The 19,982-nt window shown below is 36.1% G+C and overlaps 1 protein-coding gene and 1 non-coding gene across 11 annotated transcripts in view; one reads left to right on the top strand and one right to left on the bottom strand.

The window, feature by feature from the left end:
* Nucleotides 1–19,610, bottom strand: part of Nadk_1 (NAD kinase) — a 50,037-nt gene extending 30,427 nt beyond the window's left edge. For 2 of the 10 annotated variants that reach the window (XM_054234080.1, XM_054234084.1), the window contains exon 1: nucleotides 6,455–8,407. Coding sequence is in view for 3 of the 10 variants with exons in the window: in XM_054234087.1 (XP_054090062.1) it covers nucleotides 16,642–16,835 (194 nt within the window). In the remaining 7 variants the exon portion in view is untranslated. Of the gene's footprint in view, nucleotides 1–6,454; nucleotides 8,408–13,803; nucleotides 15,018–16,641; nucleotides 17,510–19,404 lie in introns of those variants that run through there. The other 8 variants (XM_054234081.1, XM_054234085.1, XM_054234082.1 and 5 more) reach the window with 6 other exon arrangements.
* On the top strand, nucleotides 17,932–18,028 carry Trnay-gua (transfer RNA tyrosine (anticodon GUA)). The gene is made up of 2 exons: nucleotides 17,932–17,968; nucleotides 17,993–18,028. It is a non-coding gene; the product is annotated as a tRNA-Tyr (tRNA).
* Nucleotides 19,611–19,982: the final 372 nt, after the last annotated feature.

The following is a 19,982-nucleotide window of genomic DNA, read 5'->3' as shown; positions in this document are numbered from 1 at the left end:
TTTTCCAAATTGTGACATGTTAAGTTTGGCTACACGGTTAGATAATAAATTTGATTAGTGAATTCTGTAAGCTTCACTATCGATTAATCGATTACAAATAATATCTCATGTGCATTTTTATCAATTTCAATTCAATTTCAATTTCAATAGTCGATTAATCGATACATACAGTGAATTCTATCGATTTCATTTTTGATTAATCGATTAAAATCAATATCTCACTGGCTTCTATCGAATTAATTCTACAGATTTCTTATTAAAATAATCGATTAAAATCACTCGGATAACTCGGAGTAATTCATAGACTTCTCAATCGATTAATATCTATATTGCATTAAATTATAGACTTTTAGCCTTGTTGGATTAATAAATCAGAAACAATATGCAATGAATTCTATCGATTTTACTTTCGATTTATCTAATAAAATCAATATTGCATAGAATTTTAGACACTAATCGGTCAATTTATCGATTAAAATCAATAACCTGTGAATTCATTTGATGTCACTTTCGATTGAATCAATATCGCAGTGATACCCCCCACACTCCCTGTTCGATTAAATCATTACAATCAATTTCACAGAGAATTCGTTCGATTTTACTTTCGAAAAATCGATTAAAATCGATATAGCTGTGATGACTTTATACTTCCCGTCCGATTAATCGAAATCAGTATTAGAGAGAGAGAGAGAATTCTATGGATTTCACTTTTAAATAATCAATTACAAACAATATCGCTGTGATAATCGACTAAAATAAACAAAGGTTTTACTTATTCTTTTTGTAATTTTATGAATTATCGATATTTTTCAATATCGATTTATTATTTACATCTCTAATTGAAGTCTCAAAATTTCTCAGTTCATTCACCTACAAAGTTTAGTACACCAGCTGCGTACTTTTTATACAAATCAACTTTATTACGAAACAAAATATAAAATAACAACAATAACAAAATAAAATTTCAAACAAATAGGCCTAAATGAAAGATACCTGAAGACAGAGAACAAGTGAAAAAGTTCGAGAATTCTATAAGACAGTAATGGATACGCATAAATAAATGGAACGTCACACTTCCGGATTTAAGTGAGATAGTAAACAAAGATTGAATCAGACAACTATGATAAACAATGAACTCGGTTAGCAAAAATCACACAAACAAACACACTAGATGGCTGACAGCATCAGGTACCGTATGATTGATTTATTAACGAACTTTGCACAGAAGTTGAACTTCACAATCAGTAAGGTATTTACGGAGGCGTACCACTACATACTACTACAGGAGTAACAGTATTATTATGAGTACAGATTTTATAGAAGATGAGCTAGCTTCAAGAAAAGTGAAGTCTTTTGGAAACTCAGTAAGTTTTTAAGATTGAAATATATCAACTCGGAAATCTTCATTATCAACCAAAATCAAGTGAATAATATTCTCACAACCCCTCTATAAAATTTATTACATATACGCCAATGCTTTTATCGGAAATTTATAAGATACACAGTGCAGAATATATAAAAAAAAATCACAAATATGAACTCAGTTGACCTCCAAAAACAAGTTCAACCAAAAAAACAACGAAAAAATAAAACTAAAAAAGAAACCCAAAAAATTATAATATTTGCACAGAGACTCTTGTAGGTGTGACAAATGCAAAATCAAGCATCAAAACCACCATTGAGTAACCCTATTGCATTCATAAGTAGTACTTGTTGTTAAGAAAAGAAAGAAAACAAGCTCTATATAAATAAGAAATCTATAATAGTTCACTTGATTCCACATATAATTTGTGACTTGTTGTTTAGAAGATTTAAAAACTAAAACAAATTAAAATAGTTCAAAAAAACATAGGTGTTTTTGCTAGCATGCTAATCTTATTATTGTACCAAGCAAGCGCTCGAACATTATTGTCAAGGTCAGCTAACGGTACAGACGGGAAGTTGATTAATTTTAGCAGTGATTTGCAATTTTTATTAAGAGATTCGTGGAATAATTGATTTCTATACGAAGATTCTAGATATAAGTTATAATAGTTTTCAATTTTGGAGATAAGTTCTTGAAACAATAACGGGAATTATTCTATTCCATCTTTATTTTTATTTGTGAATTTTGAGTCGGTGACATTAAGAAAACGACCTTTGTGAAACCATTAGCTGTAACAAGCGAGAACAAGAGTCATTAGAACCCTTATTCGTTGAATTAGATATTGGAGGACCCAAAGAAAATGGTTCACGAAAAATTTAGAGGATCTAGTGGGGTTTCTTGAGTAGACAGAAACAAAAACCAGCGTAGATCGGTTGTAGATCACGATGTAGATTCTTATATTTCACAGCTATGAAAAAAAAAAAATTCCAGAAAAAATTCTCAAATCACCAGCTTTCCTTGGTTAGACTATTTGAAGACTGTGTTTTGAGGTTATGGAAAGCTAATATCTAGAGATTGATCAAGTAGTAGCATTTTTATAGCAATTTCTTTAATGGGAAGGCTGATAGTAGGGCGGCAATATTAGCCTTAGCGCTCAATGACTGTGCGCTCCAGGCTGGTTAAGGATTGCCAGTCCTCGCTATCAGTTGCATCGGAGCACTTTGCTATCATACTAGTTTGGGTGCCTGGCCACAGCGGAATCGCAGGAAACTGCAAGGCTGATGAGCTTGCTAGGACAGATACTTCTGTTGCACATACAGTGGAATGGGAACAAACAGGAGCGCCGCTGTCCTCTTGCAACTTGCTTCTGGATGAATGGGTCTCAGTCAGCAGGCATTGGACAGTCACTAGACTAGCACCTGTTCTGTCGCAAGATCATTCTGGCCCAAAGTAAATCGCAAGAGGTCAAGGGAACTCTTTGCCCTAAACAAGATCAATCTTTCCCAAGTTATAAGAGTTCTAACTGGCCATTGTCCCATTGGGACTCACGCGGTCAAATTAAGAATTTTATCGGATGCTAGCTGCAAAAGCTGCCTAGAAGAAGGTGAGGTAGAATCCTCCCAGCATTTCCTTTTGGGATGTCCCGCCTTTGCGTGATCTAGACAAAAAATCCTTGAATCTCAATTTTTTGAGCACCCCCGCGATTTGTGGTAGGTTCCAAGCGCTTTGTCGATTCATAAATAAGTGAGGGGGTTGAACTTTTACGGCACCACAAAGGACTGCTCTCGATAGTCTAAGTGGGTTTCCCCCTATAGGGAAACAGCCTTCGTACCTAACCTAACCTAAGGCTGAAGCGGGTCTACGGATTTCTAAAGTTTCTTTAACCTTCAAATCCAAGGCAAGTAATGTTGTGGTTTCAAACATTTTAGAAACCTTAGAAGAGTTTAGCATTTATTTGACATTATCTAAATGACATCTCAAATATATATGTCTATCCTTCGTTACAAAACAAGAAAAGACTCATGCGTGGAAGGCTATGAAATTAAACAAATGACATTCACCTTCGCCTGTTGTTACTGTTATTATTACATATATGTTGTTAATTAACCACAAAAAACGACAACAAAGGCCAAAAAAAATAACAGTCATTTAACAGCGATTAAAACTAACGCATTATGTAATATAGACATCGTTCGTATGGCGAGCATGGCTCTTAATGAATAATTAGATATTTAATCTAGGAAAAGACAAGGCAAACACTAGATTATCAATGAGGTGTTGAATACAAAAAACATTTCACCGACAAACCGGAAGAGTGAGAAATGTTGTAATTAAAATCGATAAAACTAGATTAGAGTTGGGAGAGATTGATGTAGGGGGAATCAAATGAGAGAAATTAATGAATGACTGACACAAAGAGAAAAAATTACAATAATGCAGTTATCGGCTGCAGTAACTGGTCACGTTACTATTAATGGTTGTACAGTTCCAAAAAAAGGTGGAAAAAAATGAAAAATAAGTAAATGAAAAAAATAAAAATAATAACACCGTAACATGCAAAGCCAGGCAGCCAAGCGACAAGCCCAACCAATCGGGAGTAGGTTAACACGTAAAATTCCACGATTCGAACACTGACGTTAGCAATTGTAACTTTGTTGAAAAAAAATCTTTCGCTGTTTCTTGTCAGCAGTAAATTTCAACAAAAACACAATTAGCCACAGCACTTTAAACCAAATTAGCGCCAAGACCACGCTTGTCGAGTATATTTTTGGTACCACGGAACGGTGTGGAAACGAAACAACAGTTAAATATTCCACAAATTAGCTTGCTTACTGACCAACATTATATTTGTCAGCCAACACTGGGATAAAACTAAAGACTTTAACAACAAAAATGTGTGTGAGCGTTACGCTGAGCGCCAAAACAGCTGTGACTTTGCGCTAAATTGGACAATCGATCGCTGGTAAATGGTTGAAACTACTTGCTAATGACGCTTTAACGAGTTTAGTTAAACGAAAGTTGTTTAGTCGTGATTAGAATGTGTCAATTGCTTTGGTGAAGCGAGACACGGCTGTTCTCTCCCGTATAAGGTTGGCTATAGAGAAAGTGTTTTGAGAGTTTGTGTTGAACTGAGACTCTTTCTTTCTGAGTTTGTTAAGTAATTAATTAAGTTTGGAACATACAAAATTGTTTTATAAACTACATAAAAAATATTAAAGGAAAATATTAAGCAAAGTGTTGCATACATTTGGGCGCAGTCTTGAAAAACTTAATATTCAAGGAAACTAAATGGAATCATTTTTTAGAAATATGTTGTTTGTATAGGAAATAAATTTTTAAGTGAAAAATATATTTATAAAAATAATTAAAAAAATAAAAAAAAATATTTAAAAAAAATATTTAAAAAAAAAAATTAAAAAAAAAATATATAAAAAAAAAAATTAAAAAAAAAAATATAAAAAAAAAAATTTAAAAAAATATTATGATTTAATTTAAAAAAAATTATATTATATGATTATAAAATTTAATTTTGATTAAAATGGATTTGATTGAACCTTTAATTTTTTTAGAAAATTTCCCAAATTTTATTTTTAATTTCTGTTTTTTTTTATTTATTTGAATGAATTTTTTTCAATTATTTCAAATTTTAATAATATATTTATTTTGTACTGAAGTTTTTTGTTTTTTTAATACCGTATTTTCGAATTCACAATTTATGAAAACGCTTGCGAAAATCCACAAAAAAAAATTAAGAAAATATATTTCGAAAATCATTCTCAAAATCAATATTTATTAATTAGCGGCAGAAAGAAGCAGAATTTGTTATTTTAAAAGCGTCTATATTTAGCTTCCACTTGTCTGCCGTGCTGTGTACCTTATGGAACTGCATAATTTTTGTGTAAATATTAAAACGACGTAAGTTAAACTGAATGTGTCACAAGGTTTTCGAACAAAAACAAAAATCAACAAATTTAAGCGTCACAGAAATTGAAAAAAACCGCAAAAAACAAATGCAGCTGTTAATTTGGTTGCAACACTGCACCGCACAGCGATTGCAAATAAACAAAAATTAAGAGAGACAACAACAACAAAAAAGTTTCATGTACAATGTAAAAATACTTAAAAGAGATACGATAAAAATGTAAATAAAATAAAATTAAAAATAATTAAATAAAAAAAATTAACAACAAATTTAAAAATATAAATTTCTAAAAAAAAAATTAATAAAAAAAATAATTTATTAAAAAAATATTATAAAAAATTATAAAAAAATTTAAAATTAAATAAAAAAGTAAGAAAATAATAAAAAAATTAAAAACAATTTTAAAAATATAAATTTCAAAAAAATTAAAAAAAAATTAATTAAAATTAAAATAAAATTAAAAAAAAATTAATAAAAAATTAAAATAAAATTAAAAAATAATAAAAAAATTTAAAAATTAAATAAAAAAGTAAGAAAATAATAAAAAAATTAAAAAAATTAAAAACAAATTTAAAAATATAAATTTCAAAAAAATAAAAAAAAAAATTAATTAAATTTAAAATACAATTAATTTAAAAAATAATAATAAAAATTTAAATATTAATTTAAGAAAATTTAATTAATTAAAAAAAATATTTAAAATTAATTAAAGCCAACAACCACATGTTATTAAAGCTCTGCGAAAAAAACACATGTCTCGCCAGCCATAAACTTGTAAACTTAATGAATTTCGCATTTAATATTTGCAAAATGCGGTAAGAATCAGTTGCGGCGCGGCATAAACAACTCCGCAATCAGCAATCAGCTGCGTTGTTTTAATTTGCGGACAAATGACTTTGCAGAAAGCACAGGTTAATGCTATACTACAACAACAACTATGCATGATTTTTTGCTTTCGCTTTATCAGGCAAACCACTTTTTAAGCACTTTTTTGTTGACTTGATAACATCATTGCTCCGAGTCACTTTGCTTGGTCACTTTATGGTCTCCACACTTTAGACGAGCACTCTTTTTACAGCTGAACACAACAGAAAATATGCCACCGATACGAAAAGGTATTGAAATTTTCAAAAAAAAATATATATATAAAATCATTTTAAACTAACAGCCACCGCACCAATTTAGTTGTAGAGACACTCGCGACTTTTATAGCAACAACTAAGGTACAAGCGCGTTTGTTTAGCACAGCTGCGACGTAACCGGACAACTAAACAACGCGACCGACGACAAGTGTGCCGCTTAACTGCACGAGAAGCACATAAAAGGCGCGCGAATGAGCTGAGGAACAGCTGAACTGAGCGCACGAGGGTGATGACGACGACGGCCGCAGCGACGATGACTGCCGTAACGACGACAATGCAAAAAAGAAATCGACGAACGTTCGTCCACGTAATGGTGTTCAGCCAAAGCGCGCGTTGGGGAGTGGGGAGCGGGAGCGCGAGCGCCGAATGTGCGGCTGATGAGCTGCAGCGAACACTGACTGACTCGCCAAAGGTAAAAAAAATTGGAAAAAAAGTCAAACCAAACACTTGCTGACCGTTTCACCGCTTCACCGATCGATTATGGCGACTATTTATTGGCGTAGAGTCGCGATTTGTATGCGCGCGTTGGATGAGTGGAAGAAGGAGTGACTGCCACAACACTCTACACTACACTTAATATATACCATATATGTATGTCTGTGAGATATACACTCGCTTTGCCGTGTGCGTCCGTTAAGCTGAGTGTCCGAGTATCGACTGAATATGAAATGTTTTGAAAACAAAAGTTTTGTATCAGCTGCTGAGCGATTTTGATTGCCGCTGGCTACCGCTATGACTGTTGGCTGATGGCTTCGTTTTAGTCATAGCTGTTTGCAGTTGGCTAGCCACAGGCTAATCTGTTTGCCGCGCGCTTCGGTTCCAGTTACAGGTTGCAGCGTTACAAATGCGGCGCGGGCGAGCTCGGGGCTTGGGCGCTGGCACAGTTTTGTTATGCGACATTTAAGCTTCACTGCAGTGTAGCGTAAGGGGCGTCGGTTTTGGCGCTCCGCTCGCGTCATTTAGCTTATAATGTCGATAAATGCCAATGTGCTTGAAAGTTTCGTTACTCACGTGTATTGCTGGCGTTGTTGCGCGAGTGGGCAGTTAATAGCGTTGGACGGACCATTTCATATACGCTTAAGTTTTGTTTGCTCTCACTTATTTATGACAAAAAACTTATGTGGGCCACTATTAGCTGGCTGTGGCGAGTCTTTTTTTAAGTTAATGTTGCAGAGTTTTCAACACATAGTTATTAAATAAATCCACATGCAGTGGAGATCTAGTTGGAGCCCTGAACCAACCAAGTGACGAAACAGCATTAGCTCGATCCCTATTATTATTATTATTATTATATGAATCTTCAAAACCTTATAGATCAAGAATGGGAAGCTTCTATAAAACATATCTTCGTTCAAAAAAAGCTTAAAACTCACAAGGTCGCCCTTTATCGGAGAGCAACGGATATAGACTAATATGACGGAGTAGTCCAAATAGAATCAGAAATACGAATTCTTCGTACATAAGAACCCATGTTAAGACCTAGAATATTTGATGTTAGACTTAACTTAAACCTTTCCTTAGGGCTCTAAGTATAAAGATTTCATACTCTAGATGTTTTCCAAGATATATAGAGCAATTGTCTAAGTTCTCTAAATCAGAGTCTGAGTTCTTGAGGCAATCCAGTAATTATTTAACTTGCAAAGCTTTAGCAGCGAAGGAAACCTCACTAGTTAGAGCTTAGAATAGTATGTTACTAGATCCGACTTTGGAAGTAATTTTGAACAAGTTCAGTAGGAAAGTTGAAGTAATAATCGTCGAGAAGAAGACATCAAAGATCAAAAGGTAAATCGGAGATATAAAAATGATCAAAAACGATGTTAATCGTAATCATATGGACGGAACATTTTTGGGGTATTAAGAAAATAAGGGGGATGGGGTCATATGTAGAAGTTCACGCAAGTGAGGAAAGTTTCTGATTGCCATTCACTTGGGAGTGGCCAGGAACGATTCTTTTGCATATGACTCAAGCAGCTCACGACTTCCGGTTTTAGACCAAGTATCCCCTGGGTAGCTAACAGACATCCGTTTGGAGGCGAGCTAAAGTGAGAAGGCGAAGCCCGCTTGTGCGGTTGTGCGTAGGGCTTGGGACCCACCACATAAAAACGAATAACCAGTGAATAAGAAACACAGGCCTCGGATGAGAAACCCCCCTTTTGATGACGACCACGGCAAACGTATAAAGGACTATGATTTGAGGGCATGCACCTGGAATGTCCGGACTCTTAATTGGGAAGGTGCCTCTGCCCAGCTGGTTGATGTCCTCATACAACTAAAGGCTGACATCACCGCCGTCCAAGAAGTGCGATGGACGGGACAAGGACGGAAGAAGGTGGGTCCTTGTGACATCTACTACAGCGGCCATATAAAGAAGCGCAAATTCGGTGTTGGATTTGTGGTGGGAGAGAGACTACGTCGCCGAGTCCTGGCATTCACCCCGGTGGATGAACGTCTTGCCACAATCCGTATCAAAGCGAGGTTCTTCAACATATCGCTGATTTGCGCCCACGCCCCAACGGAAGAGAAGGACGATGTGACCAAAGATGCTTTCTATGAGCGCCTAGAACGCATCTATGAGCGCTGCCCCCGCCACGATGTCAAAATCGTGCTTGGCGATTTTAACGCCAGGGTGGGTAAAGAAGGTGTCTTTGGCACAACAGTCGGAAAATTCAGCCTCCATGACGAAACATCGCCAAACGGCCTAAGGCTGATCGACTTCGCTGGGGCCCGAAATATGGTTGTCTGTAGTACCAGATTCCAGCATAAAAAAATTCATCAAGCAACGTGGCTGTCCCCTGATCGAAACACGCGCAATCAAATCGATCACGTTGTGATAGACGGAAGACATGTCTCCAGTGTTTTAGACGTGCGTACGCTCCGAGGACCAAACATTGACTCGGACCATTATCTAGTAGCAGCAAAGATACGCACTCGCCTCTGTGCAGCAAAGAACGCCCGTCAACAAACACAAGGAAAGTTCGACGTCGAAAAGCTGCAATCACAACCGACAGCCGAACGATTTTCTACTCGACTTGCACTCCTGCTCTCTGAGAGCACTCATCAGCATCTCGATATAAGGGAGCTGTGGAACGGCATCTCAAACTCATTGCATACCGCTGCAGCCGAAACAATTGGTCTCCGGCAACGCCAAAAAACCAGTTGGTACGATGAGAATTGTCGTTCCGCAGTGGAGAGAAAACAGACTGCCTACCTCGCAACGTTGCGATCGACCACAACACGTTCGGGGTGGGATAGATATCGAGAACTGAAGAGGGAAGCGAGACGCATTTGCAGACGTAAAAAGAAAGAGGCCGAAATGCGTGAGTATGAAAAGCTTGAAAAGCTGGCCGACATGGGTAATGCTCGAAAATTTTATGAAAAGATGAGGCGATTAACAGAAGGTTTCAAGACCGGAGCATTATCATGTAGGGACCGAGAAGGTAATCTGGTAACGGATGTCCAGAGCACACTGGGATTATGGAGGGAACACTTCTCCGACCTGCTCAATGGCAGTGAAAGTACAACACCAGGAGATGGCGAACCCGATTCCCCAATCGATGACGATGGAATAGATGTTCCATTACCCGACCATGAAGAAATTCGAATAGCAATTACCCGCTTGAAGAACAACAAAGCGGCGGGGGCCGATGGATTACCGGCCGAGCTATTCAAATACGGCGGCGAAGAACTGATAAGGTGCATGCATCAGCTTCTTTGTAGAATATGGTCGGAAGAAAGCATGCCTGACGATTGGAATCTTAGTGTGCTCTGCCCAATCCATAAGAAGGGAGACCCCACAATCTGCGCCAACTACCGTGGTATAAGTCTCCTCAATATCGCATATAAGGTTTTGTCGAGCGTATTGTGTGAAAGACTAAAGCCCACCGTCAACGAACTGATTGGACCTTATCAGTGTGGCTTTAGGCCTGGAAAATCTACAATGGACCAGATATTCACCATGCGCCAAATCTTGGAAAAGACCCGAGAGAGAAGAATCGATACCCACCATCTTTTTATCGATTTTAAAGCTGCCTTCGATAGCACGAAAAGGAGCTGCCTTTATGCCGCGATGTCTGAATTTGGTATCCCTGCAAAACTAATACGGCTATGTAAGCTGACGTTGAGCAACACCAAAAGCTCCGTCAGGATCGGGAAGGACCTCTCCGAGCCGTTCGATACCAAACGAGGCTTCAGACAGGGTGACTCACTATCGTGCGACTTCTTCAATCTATTGCTGGAAAAAATAATACGAGCTGCAGAACTAAATAGAGAGGGTACAATCTTCTACAAGAGTGTACAGCTCCTGGCGTATGCCGATGATATTGATATCATCGGAAGCAACAACCGCGCCGTTTGTTCTGCGTTTTCCAGACTAGATAAAGAAGCGAAGCGTATGGGTCTGGTGGTGAATGAGGACAAGACGAAATATCTCCTGTCATCAAACAAACAGTCAGCGCACTCGCGTCTTGGCTCCCACGTCACTGTTGACAGTCATAACTTTGAAGTTGTAGATAATTTCGTTTATCTGGGAACCAGCATTAACAACACCAACAATGTCAGCCTTGAAATCCAACGCAGAATCACTCTTGCCAACAGGTGCTACTTTGGACTGAGTAGGCAATTGAAAAGTAAAGTCCTCTCTCGACGAACCAAAATCAAACTCTATAAGTCGCTCATTATTCCCGTCCTGATGTATGGCGCTGAAGCGTGGACGATGACAACATCCGATGAGACGACTCTTGGGGTTTTCGAGAGAAAGGTTTTGCGCAAGATTTATGGTCCTCTAAACATTGGCAACGGCGAATACCGCAGACGATGGAACGATGAGCTGTACGATTTATACGACGACATTGACATAGTTCAGCGAATAAAAAGACAGCGGCTACGCTGGCTAGGTCATGTTGTACGGATGGAAGAAAACACTCCAGCTCTGAAAGTATTTGATGCAGTACCCGCTGGAGGAAGCCGCGGAAGAGGACGACCTCCACTCCGGTGGAAAGACCAAGTGCAAAGTGACCTGGCTTCACTTGGTGTTTCCAGTTGGCGCCAAAAAGCAAAAAGGAGGAATGAGTGGCGCGCTCTGGTGGATTCGGCTATAATCGCTTAAAGCGGTTCCTGCGCCAAATATATATATATATATATATATATATATATATATAAGAAAATAAGGTTAGAAGTATAGAAGTTTAAAAGTAGGACTACTGTTGTTGTAACGGTTACCTAAAACTGTCTGAACCTCATCGAGGTCCAGGAAACGAGCAGTTCCGACAGGTCGGACCAAAGAGAAATGAGTGTTAGATGGATGGGTTTATTGGGAGTTAATTGCGTAGAGGTGTTTTGTGTTTACTTGATTTGTCAGGGTTCGGTCTGGATCGGTAGGATTTTATTCTATCCAAAACGAAGTTGCACGTGGGTTACTCTAGTTTCTTCAATTGCTGGTGATTTGACTCCAAGTACGTCTTTCACGAAGAGAAAGTCAAGGAAGATGTTAATAGCTCCCCTGTGTTTAGCGTTCAGTGCCTGTCGGAAGTCTGTCACGTCCGAAGTCCGGTCAGGAAGGTACTCTTGATGGCTCTGGGATTCCAACAAGTGATTACAGGGATGGTTTCTACGAAAGGATAGATAGAGATGCAACCTGTGGCTAACCGGAGAGCGATGTTCCGACAAGTGCTGCTTCCTACTCTCTAGTTTTGCTCTTAAAGTTCGGGGTTTTGTAGATTTCTTACTAGATTTCTGCAACCGACAACATTGCGGACCCATTTGATATTTTCTCGGACTCATTTTAAACCAGTTAGACCTCTTCTCAGCATCAAATATGATCTATTAGTTTAGGAAAACCTCAAAAATTCCATTAATAAACTAATTTGGACGCTTCATTCACACATTCATCTCTAATTTACCACATACACGTAAATACGTCGAGTTGTAAATAGTAAGAAACTGGGTAAACACTCAAAAAGTTGTGAAATTTGCATAAATTTACTAAATAACAAAACAAACAAAGCAACGCCTTTGCTAATCATTTAACGTGACCAATTTTTTTTCTACAGTCACATAAATAAGCATTAGTGTGGCGAGTGAGACAAGTGCACGCGCGCCATTTTTTCGAATATAAGAACTCACGCGTACCGGGCACGCATGCGCGGCAGATGAAAAGCAGCAGCCGACAGCGTGAATAGAGTAGCAACGCGCCTCGCGCAAGCAGCCGCCTAGCGGACCGGCGGCTAACTGGCACATGCCACTAATTAAGTCAATAATAATGCTAATGGCGCACGGCACTTATGCAACGCTCAAGTTGAGCTTTCGTAATAAGTGTGCTTACAGCATTTTTTAACAATTTTTCTTAATGGGTGGTTCATAAAGTGTGGTGAGCAAAATTCATCTAATGCTCAGTTGGGGTTGTTGAGTTAGAAACTTATGTAAGAACCTTATGTATGAACAGGGAAGTGAAATATTTGAGGTATGGCCGTCGACATCTGCTTTGACTTACAACGGAAAAAGCTCTAAGCTTCGAGGAAAGTTGGTGTTTTAAACGATGGAGACAGGAATATCAACCAATAGTAAAAACATGTAGATCATATATATCAAAGACTTCTTCGAAAACTTTCGGAAATATGAACTGGTCTTGCCCCAAAACTCAAAAGGTGCGAAGAACTTTAGAGGAAAAAAATGTAAATGTAGAACATAGACTTCTTCAATAAACTTCGAAAAGAGCAAGTGATCTTGAGTTAAAAAATCCGAAGAACTCCCGGAAAATAATATGTAGGCAGTCCTTGATCAGATAAATCTAAATCTTTGAATTCTTTGGAAGAATTCGTAAAGATCAACTGATCTTGAGCTCAAAAATTTCTGAGAACTTTTTTAAAAAAATATGTAGACAGCCTCGATTAAATATATGAAAGCCTTGGATTTCTACAGAAGACTTTGAAAATATCAACTGATCGGAATTAAAAAAAAATCAAAGAAATCGACTTCTTCGGAAGGCTTCGAAAAGATGATCTTGATCTGGATGATATTTAGTTAAAAAAATCCGAAGAACTTCGGTAAGTCAACCCATATATTATATGCTCGTTGTAGACACTTTGAAAGATATACATACATACATACATATATATGATCTTCCGTTTTCGAAGCGTTTCGAAGATCATGTTCAAGTTTGGATCATCTTTAACTCAAGATGTGCGATTTGAAACCCTATTACGGACAATTTTTAATCCAACTTTTTGGGATAACCCCATACATTTTAGTTAGACATAAGACGCAGAAAGAACGGAGAAGAAGTAAGAAACTTAAGATAAAAATAGTAATATTTATCACTCATAAACATCAAATAAAAATAGTTTTGAAGCAAACAATAATAATTCAGTTGCACTTACTATCGCCAAGCATATAAATAGATTTGCACAGCAAATTAACCAGTTAGGCAGACGCTTATGAAATTGAATGTTGACACAAAGCTACGGCGAGAGTGGTGTTTAGGCGCTGCCAACAACGCGTATTATTTATCGCTTGAAGCTTGGAAGCTGTTGAATATAAAAATCAGCTGTCAAATTGCTGGAGAACCGTGACAGCGGTCCACTGATAAAGTAACTGTGACTGATGTATGTTGTTTGTGGGTTGAGTGGGTCACTGTGAGGGTACGAGAGTTCTTAACACACTTTACACTTCTCTTTAACACTGTTCAAATTCTTGAACTTAGCGCATAGAAAAATTATGATAAGTAAATTTGTTGTGCTTGTTGATAGCGTTGTTGTTGTATTTTTTTATTTCAAAATTACGCTACAAATTTACTAATAATTTAATATGAGCGTGAACACTTTTGAGTGCTTAAAGCGCATTATTTAATAGAAACGTGATGTATGTCAAATCAGACACACGCTCGGCGGCGGTGACGCCGGCAGACACGAGCACTACTAAACTAAACACAAAACCGCTATTAGATGTTTATTTTCGAAAATTATTAAATTTCACTGATTTCTTAAATTTCACTAATTTTAGAATTTATTTTTATTTGTTTTTAGAACTTCGAGCACTCGCCTGATCGCGCATTATCTTTCGCGTGCACTTTCAATTATCAATATTTACACTAATTAAATGTCTTTGAAGAGTCAAAAAAGGTTACATCAAATACAACTCGTTATACAAAAGCGACGAGCGCACGATCAACAATGATCATCTGACTATGACTGGTGGTTTGTGGAATACAAAGTGCAAAGCTTAAGCGCTTTTGTTTCAACGATCATTAGCATTACACGCCGCTTGATGCTTTCTATTTGCTTTTTTCCACATTTTAATATAAATATTTTTTGCAATTTTATTGCTCCCCCAGCGGTTTTCAGTTGCACTTTGTTTTTAAAACAGCATTCACACACGACGTGCAATTATACATACTGACAGATAGACAGACACACTGACATACAAATGTATGCGCTTATGTAAATATTTCTGATTGCAAAATTATAGATTTTTTCCAATTATAAATATGTAAGTATGCAATTACTGCTACGCGATTAACGTACACAAAGGCAATGCCGTGCGATCACGTTTGTCAGCGCTGCGCCGATGACAAGTTTTCAACTGACAAGCTGTTGTCATTAAATGAAAAAAAAAATATAATAATAACAACGTTATGCACTTATTGACTTAATTCACATTTAATTTCAAGCCATTGTCTATAATTTTACTTATTTGCTGTCGGTATACATATATGCATATAAATGTATGTGAGTACTTAAATTCACTGATAAGCAGCTTTGACTTTTAATATTCCTTGGTCATGTAGTATTGTACATATATTCATACAATAAATGTATATATTTATGAATGTATGTATACATAAAAACCAGAAAAACAACATTGTTGCTATTATGATTATAAATCTTAAATCACTTGTTTATTATTGATACTGTCTTGCGGTCAAAAATGCCATTATCAAATGAAAGTAATACTTTTCATGCTTTTATTAGCCTCCTTGTGAACAAGAAGCACTAGAAAACCTTAAAAACACATATTAAAGATTATCACGAGCACCAAGAATCAGTTGTTTAAACGCAGAGTTGCAATTACATATATTATTGAAAGTGATTAGTCATATACACTTGGAACTCTCCTAATCTTTAGCCACTTAATTCCAGTTAAGAACCTTTATTAGACAACCTTACACAAATTTAGACAAAACACGAATTATTAACTTTAATAACGAATGATATTCACATCTGCTTAACCGAATGTTCTGGATTATGCCAACTAATATAATCTTAATAGTCATCTATTTGTTTAAACTTTATGTGATTTATTATGATAATTTACATTTTTTATATAAAATAATATAACGTTAAATGGAAATGAGTCTAATTAACCACACTTTTGTTAGCGTTATTTCTTATTTCTTTTTTTACTTTTTGTTTGTTATCGGCGAGATTTCATCGCCTGTTATTTGTAACACTTCACTTCTTTCTTTATTTTCACAATTAGCAGTACACTTGTTCCTTATTAGATAAGATAACGTGTTAATTATTAGGGCGATTCCACTTTTTTTTTTTAGAAAATAAAGAATTTCTTAAATCGACGGCAAAATGAGAGCATATTAACATTAATGCCAGGTTCTGAGAAGGTTAAAGAAAATTCGAGAACTTTTCTCAATATAATTTCCATGATTGTATGTAGGCTGTTTTATAAAAATTTTTAGTTCAAAAAATCGCAGAAAAGAAAACTAAGTACATTATGTAATGCCAGTGAATAATTCTTACTAAGTATGAATAGCATATTTTTTATATTATAGTGTATTTAAATTCATATAAAATGTATAAGCCAGAAAACAGCTTAATTGAGTCAATTAGCAATTTATACACATATTAGAGTAAACAATTTGCAATTACAGCTATTACAGACAGTTTATAGTTTAAAATAATTCCAATAACTAGATGTAATATTTTCCTAAAACATATTGTATTTTTAACCGCAGCATTGCAAAGTCATTCAGTTCCACTAAAATTACGTTTTCATTCACACTATTACGTTAGAATTGTTACTAGGTCTAGACACTAACAATGAGTAGGCTATTTCACGCAAATGCGAAGTATAAACAAAGCAAATATATTTACATATAAATAAGTGAACGGCAGGTAAACAAAAAAATACGTAAACGCATTCGCAAAATTTCCTTCTGACTACCCCCGGACAACTTTTCTTAAACATATACAAGATGAACTTACCACCATTCACGCATTGCGCCCACATTGGGCGCCGATGAAGCGTTGCTCCCATCGCCAGCACTATTGCGATTGATGCCGAGTTTTTGGTGTTCCTTGTAGGCCGCAGCAGCCGCATTTGTGGCAGATGGTATGCACTCAACGGCGGCTGAACTATTCTTACGGCCATTCACATTGCTGGTGGCGGACTGCGACATTTTTTTTTATATTTTTTAGTGTTTAGTGTCTGTATTTTTTAATTTTTTTTGTTGTAAAAAAGTTGTGTTTTGTTTTAAACTGTTTAGTGCAAGTTTTGTTTTATTATCTTTTATGTTGTTGAACACAATGCAATAAGACGATTGGCGCAGACGGAAGTACTTATTGTTTAGTTATGTATGTTTGTACATATATATATGAGTGTGTGTGCATTTATTACATACATTGAGTCCATTGAGTGTGTGGAAATGGAGGCGTTGACATGTAACAAGCGAGTACTTTACAAGCACTTGAAGTATGAGTTAAACTAAATCCTAATCAATGGAATTGTATGTACCCTTTATAACTTTGAAGTCACCTTTAGACACTGCTTTAAATTTACATGTCTTTGACATTAGCCAGTTTCCAATTGGGATTTCCTTAATCTCTCTCTTTCAGCCTTTACAGGTGCAGAGGTCAGTGCGGCGGTAGCGCAGCGTTTTCAAAGTATTTCGTTGATTTCACAATTTTTTGTTTTCTATTTATTTGAAACACACACATTTATAGTCACTTTTTCACGTAAAACATTATTGTTTTTATTTTTAATAAAATGTGTTCTAATTTTCTTAACAAACGTAAAAAAACGTCGCGCAATTAATGAAAAAGTTTAGTATCACCATTTGTCACACAACACGAATAAGATAATAGCAGCAAAACAGCACAAATAGTGACAAATGCACGAAGTGATAATCAAAAGAGAATAAACGATTGGATGTCAGCTGTTTAAAAATCTGATAGGTGGGAGAAAATAGTATATTGTGACATCTGACGGAGACTAGTAGAAACCATGAGTTATAATTAAAAATACACGATATTTTCTATTCTTCACCAACTATATGTACGTGCGGTTGTATATATAGATTTGAGCTATTTATATCTTAAGGTAAAAAGTAAATGGAATATGTGAAATGTAGTAAAATAACAAAAAGTAAAAATTACAAAATGGCAGCCTTATTGTTGTAATTAATGTATGTATGTATTATACGGCAACAATGTTATTTGTTGCTTATACCAAATTGCTGGCGTTGAAATGTGAAAATGATCGGGGAAATGAATAAGCCTTCGATAGCTCAGTTGGTAGAGCGGTGGACTGTAGAGGAATAGATTTGTTGAAGCAGATATCCATAGGTCGCTGGTTCAAATCCGGCTCGAAGGAATCAATTGTTGATTTTTTTTATTTATTTAAGAAATTTATTTATTTGTACACATTTTTTCAAATAGTATAGCATTTAAATAAAAAATATAATCTTTATACTTTATTCGGATAAGTGTAGGGTTTATTGCTCTATTTGAAAAACAGATTTGAACTGAGCTATACGAAAATTAAACAATATCTAATGTAAGAAAATTAGTCCAAGTTATGGTAGGAATTCTTTTTCGTATATTCATAGGGACCCAACAACAATTCTAATGAATAAAATTGATTAATAAAAGGGTGAAAAGGTGATCCGTGTAAGCTTGTTGGACTCTAATTTACACGGTCCTCTTTAAATTGTTTAGGTTTTGAGACCAAAGTTACGGTTCTAGATCTGCCATTAATTAGACATTCACTAGCCTTAGATACCATCGAAAGATGAAAGAACAGGTCGTAACTGAGAGTGGTTCAAAATATCTTAGATATTAGATTAGGTTACGTTTGTCTAAGATACTACTCAGATCTCTTGTATCGCAACAAAAACGTTGAGTGAACCAACAAAAATACACCGGATGTGGTACGTTTTTACATAAATAGTCGCCATGAAAACATGAATAAAGACTTGAATGAATAAAATTTTTGTATATTACCGAATTTTTAAATTTAACTCCGAAATGCTCGAAAATAGATTTATTTACATACGCAAATTTTCACAACTGTGACACGTGAATAATTCCATAATGCAAACAATGGAGACCACGCGGCAAAATATGAACGAACCAATGCTTAAATAAACATCAATGAAAAGCGGTTTGAGATGTCGTAAGAGAGCCTCTGTAAAGGGATATTGCCGAGACTGCGGACTTCGACGGAGGATTCTAACTGCTTAAAAAGTTGTAAGAAAAATATAAATGAAGATTGCGAGAGTTTCGTTACGCTTTTTCTTAATTTCGACCGGAACATTTATACATTCCTGGCCTCATTGCACGAACGAAGGAGAACTTCATTTCAAATTAGGAAATAGAGAGTGTGTTTCCTTTGTACCGTTGTGGTTTCGTATTTTGGGTTTGTCCTAATTGAAAATTTAGTTTAAATAACGTTCTTAAGACAATCAGAACTAGGTAACCCGACCCGATACGAGATTTTGGACAGCAGAAGATAGTCGGTATTCTTCAAAATTATTGAGGAACGCTTTCTGACAACGAAAATCACAATTTTATTAGATATTCGACTTTAATAGAGCAGAAGAAGGAAGCTCTAAAACCATTTATTGCGGACTTTTAATGGTTCCGGCATTTAGATTACTACTTGTAGGTGCTTGTAATCATGTAATCATTTAAGAAAAACTTAGAAAACTATTATAAGTAGCATAAATATGAATATTCTTCTCGACTCACCTGAACTGATTGCGTTTCTCAATCAAGTCGGCAACGCGTGTGCGCCGCAATGGTGCTGGCGAAGCGCCAGGCGAGGCTTGCTGCGTACCCATCATTGTTAATGTTGCCGATGACTCGGCTGCCGCTGCGGCCGCTGCTGCTGCTTGTTCGGCGACCAAAGCACGCGCCATAATCAAATCTTCCTCCTTCATTTTCCGTTGAATTTGATTGTTGATAATTAGCGGCGCTAATGTGGGCGTGTGTGAATGAATTTATTGAAAAGTGAACGCGAAATTTAATTTTGAATTTAATATTAAATTTTGTAGTAAACGAACTAACTACTACTGATATGATAAACAAATATTTGAGTTTTTTGTTGTTGTTGTTATTTTTAAGTTTCTTTGTTGTTAAGCGTCTGCTATGACCTTATATTAAATCACTTGGTGAGTACAACACAACGAAACTCCAATTCGCATGCAAACTACTCGACTAAGTGCACTTGTACTCAGCCATGTGCAGACACAATTTGACCCTGTTTTAATTCTCACTTTGGATTTTTTTATTTTATTTTAACTTTTTTGTTTTTGAATTCTTAAACA

Source organism: Zeugodacus cucurbitae, chromosome 6, assembly GCF_028554725.1.
Source record: "Zeugodacus cucurbitae isolate PBARC_wt_2022May chromosome 6, idZeuCucr1.2, whole genome shotgun sequence".
NCBI lineage: Eukaryota > Metazoa > Arthropoda > Insecta > Diptera > Tephritidae > Zeugodacus > Zeugodacus cucurbitae.
The sequence above is the reverse complement of the archived record's forward strand: the minus strand, read 5'-3'. Positions and strand labels throughout refer to the sequence as shown.